At 38.3% G+C, this 3825-nt stretch overlaps 1 protein-coding gene across 1 annotated transcript in view; it reads left to right on the top strand.

The window, feature by feature from the left end:
- The first annotated feature begins 897 nt into the window (after nt 1-897).
- Nucleotides 898-3825, top strand: part of slc15a5 (solute carrier family 15 member 5) — a 4820-nt gene continuing 1892 nt past the window's right edge. Inside the window, exons 1-5 of the mRNA XM_016568291.1 lie at nt 898-1243; nt 2298-2520; nt 2625-2794; nt 2957-3177; nt 3269-3455. Coding sequence (XP_016423777.1) covers nt 898-1243; nt 2298-2520; nt 2625-2794; nt 2957-3177; nt 3269-3455 — 1147 coding nt within the window. The remainder of the gene's footprint in view (nt 1244-2297; nt 2521-2624; nt 2795-2956; nt 3178-3268; nt 3456-3825) is intronic.

Here is a 3825-nt window from a genome sequence, read left to right as displayed (position 1 = left end):
CTCTTCAGATTGAAATGATCATCAAACTAGAAAAAATTTAATTTTATTTATTTATTATATATTTATTATTTTCTCTTTTTAATTAAATTAACCAAATCAACATTCACATGGTGAAAATAACAAATCTAATACATAATAATAGTGCATCCCCTATCTTACCTCAAAAGATGGGACTGAGATTTCGCATTTCACATGCTGACTAATTTGGCACTGCCTCTTGGCCACCTTTCACAGTGGGGTGTTATATACCAGCGGCACCTTGTGTGCTTAAAAGTTTAATTATCTTTCATTTGCTAGCACCACGCTGATACATACTTGTGAAATGGATTTGAGAGTCATATCATTAGGTCCTTCAATAAATAAACAAGCATAAAAAGTACAGGACCAGCTCCACAAGGGTCCAGGGGCGGCTGATCCTAATATTAAAAGCTGGAACCTGGCCTCATAAAACACGTATTTAAATCCTTATAAAACTGCAAGATAAAAGAAGAATATATTTGATGATCATTTCAATGCATTCAAAACCTAATAAATTTGCTTTTCGCCACATGGCACGTTCTCCGAAAAATTAATTATAAAAGTATGTCTCACATCTCTGAAACCACTTTCATCATCAGTGCTCCTGCGCGCTGCCGCCATGTCATCCATCTTAATGAGATTCGGAGACCGACGAAGTTCAATATATTAGTGAGGAGAGGCAGTACGTAAACATTACCCAGAACCCTCCAGTCAGGAGACACAGCGTGAACTTCTGGCGTGGTTGCTAAGGCTCTGTTGTTTGGCATCCACAAGATTTCACAAGTTTGTGAGGAATTGCTGGTCTGGCTCTCTAGTAATGGAGATGGAGCTCCAGCACTGTCTGAACCTCACTTCCACAGGAAGATCTCTAGAAGCAGCATGCCGCCCATAGATGCTTTTGATACACACGATGGCCACCTCCCTCATGGGATCTGCACGTCTTCACATCCCGGTGGGACGGTCAGCAAGCCACGCAAGAAGCTGCAGGTGATTGTTTGTGTGCTCTTTGTGGAGCTTTTTGAGAGGTTCACCTTCTTTGGGATTGTTTGCAATATGATCCTTTTCTGCACCATCAAGCTGGGATACAGCAGTTACCAAGCAGCCATGGTGAACACATGCTTTGTGGGAGCCAGCGTACTTACACCGGTTCTTGTGGGATGGTTTGCTGAGACGTGTTTGGGAAGGACAACAGTTCTCTGTTTTTGTGCACTCCTTCATTTCTTCGGTTAGTGGTTGCCATTGTAGTGAATCATTGGTAGACTATAGTCTAATCTTTAGCATCTTGCTCAAAGCCACTTGTTAATGAAACTTACTGAACTCATTTGGAGGTACACTGGAACAGTGTAGAGAGATAAATGTTATGTCTTTGTATGTTTAACTTTTCCATGTGAAGAGATCTGAAGTTGAAGGACATTGTGCTAAATGACAGTGGTTCTCATCCAGGGATCCAGGGCCCACATAGGGGGCCTAAGCAAACTTCCAATTGTGAAATTACTTTATTTTATAATGAAATTAAACGATTTAAATTTTAAATTACTCTACGGTTCAAAAGTTTGGGGTTGGTAAAATTTTTGAAGCTGCATTTATTTAATCAAAAATACAGTGACAACTGCATTGTGAAATATTATTACAATTGAAAACAACTGATTCCTATTTGAATGTATTTTAAGCGGTTACTTCAGTCTTCAGTGTCACATGATCCTTTAGAAATCATTCTAATATAGTGATTTGCTGCTCAAAAACATTAATTATCAATGTTGAAAACAGTGCTTCTTAATATTTTTGAAACTGCGATACATTTTTTAGGATTATTTGATGAATAGAAAGTTCAAATGATTACAAAAATAAACATATAAAATTATAATTCTTTTTTATTTTATTAAAAAATGAAGAGTATTTTTCTATTGAAGATCAAACCGTTCTAAAGATCTCAAAGTTTTGTAATTACAGAATTAATCATAGTTAATTATTTATTAACAGAAACTCAGACATATTCAAATAAGTTAGAAAACAAGCAGTTTTGTCTTTAGTACTGGAGGAGATATCTTAGCATACATTGAATAAATGTGCTGGACGTTGGAATCAAAAAGGTTGAAAACCACTGCTATAAGACAAACCCAAACTTAGCTCATTTTTATGCTTGTCCAGACTGGTTTAGGCTAGTTTGGTCCTGGTCTAACAACAATCTGCTGGTCTTTTCAGCAGGGGATGTAAAGTTGCCATCAAGTGTCCATAAAAAACTAGATAACTGACTTCCTGTTCTTGGTCCATTTTTACAGGAACCGCCTTGCTTCCTGTGGTCGCATTCCCTTTTGAGGATTTCTATATAAACACACATAATATTGTGCATCGACTTGAGCCTCATGAGCAACACATACTATTTTACACGGGGCTTGTTGCTGTGGCCCTTGGCATTGGTGGCATCCGTGCCATCCTCTGCCCAATGGCAGCCTATCACCTTCAAGGCTGTGATCAACACCAGCTCCTGTCTTTCTTCAACTGGTAAGATGCTAAATTACCAGTATTATACACAGAATTTGCTCTACATGTCAATTAAAACACTTTGTACAATAGGTTCAAATGCTGCAGCTATTTACAATCCACAGGTTTTACTGGCTGGTCAACCTGAACTCAACAGTTGTTTTTTTGGGGATTGCCTACATTCAGCAGTCAGTTGCCAAAAACCTGTGTTTTCTCATCCCTTTCACCTCTGTTCTGCTCGCCCTCATCGCCATTCACATGGTGCACAACAAGCTCACTTTCCGTCCAAAAAAAGGTAACAATGCCATTCATATTACACATACACAGAAATACATACATTTCTTGTCTGATAATTTTTCTGAGAAATTATATAAAAAATTACTGACAGTGGTGAATTGTTAATTTGTTCTGATTTCTGTTCTTTAACAACGTTGAATTTTCTTCTGTGAACTAACAGGCAGTTCCTTGCTAACTACGCTGGGAGTGTTCCTCAATTCTCTGAAAATGTGCTGCCTCCATTATCGCCATTTAAGCGGAGACGTTGCCAACTGGCTAGACCGTGCTAAGGAAAACAATGGGGGTCGTTACAGTGAGACCAGTGTGGAAAACGTCAAGATCCTAGTCAAACTGTTCCCTCTCTTTGGACTTCAGCTTTTATATCGAGCTTGCATTACCCAGGTGAGTATGTAACAGCTTAATTTTGAGTTGAAGCCATACTTTTGTTCAGCAATTAGCTTCTGTAATGTCTTTATTTCAAATCTTTCAATAGATCCCATCAGGCTATTATCTACAGACGATGCATTCCAACTTAAAACTCAACGGCTTTCTCCTGCCAGTAGCAGTGATGAAGGTCATCAGTATACTGCCGGTGCTGATCTTAGCACCACTGCTGGAGCTTCTGAACACCTGCTACCAGTCTCCAAAGAAAATACTGCCCTCACCAGCCACATTTATAAGTGAGCATCCTAACAACAATTAATGAACTACTTGTTCAGCTTATGCTGCCTTCATGTGCTATCGGAAATGTCCCATTTCGAAAATATACTACTTCCCACGTCTGAAGTCATTATTATGAGCTTGTCACATTCAAGTGCTTTGTTGTCGGAAAGAATAGAAATGATAGAGGATGGCAGGTTCATTCATGCCTATTAAAAACTGTGTTAATCTTATTAAAGCCAAAATGTAAAGAAGATATTCAGTACATATTCAGCAGATTGGCCACCATTATCCATGCTATTGTATACATTCACAATCAACTTGCGATGATGTTTCTGGAGTTTCAGTCAAATAAATACTATTTTCGGTGTGTAAAATACATACAGTATA

The sequence above is a fragment of the Sinocyclocheilus rhinocerous genome, unplaced genomic scaffold (assembly GCF_001515625.1).
Source record: "Sinocyclocheilus rhinocerous isolate Xijiao unplaced genomic scaffold, SAMN03320098_v1.1 scaffold861, whole genome shotgun sequence".
Taxonomy (NCBI): Eukaryota; Metazoa; Chordata; class Actinopteri; order Cypriniformes; family Cyprinidae; genus Sinocyclocheilus; species Sinocyclocheilus rhinocerous.
The sequence above is the reverse complement of the archived record's forward strand: the minus strand, read 5'-3'. Positions and strand labels throughout refer to the sequence as shown.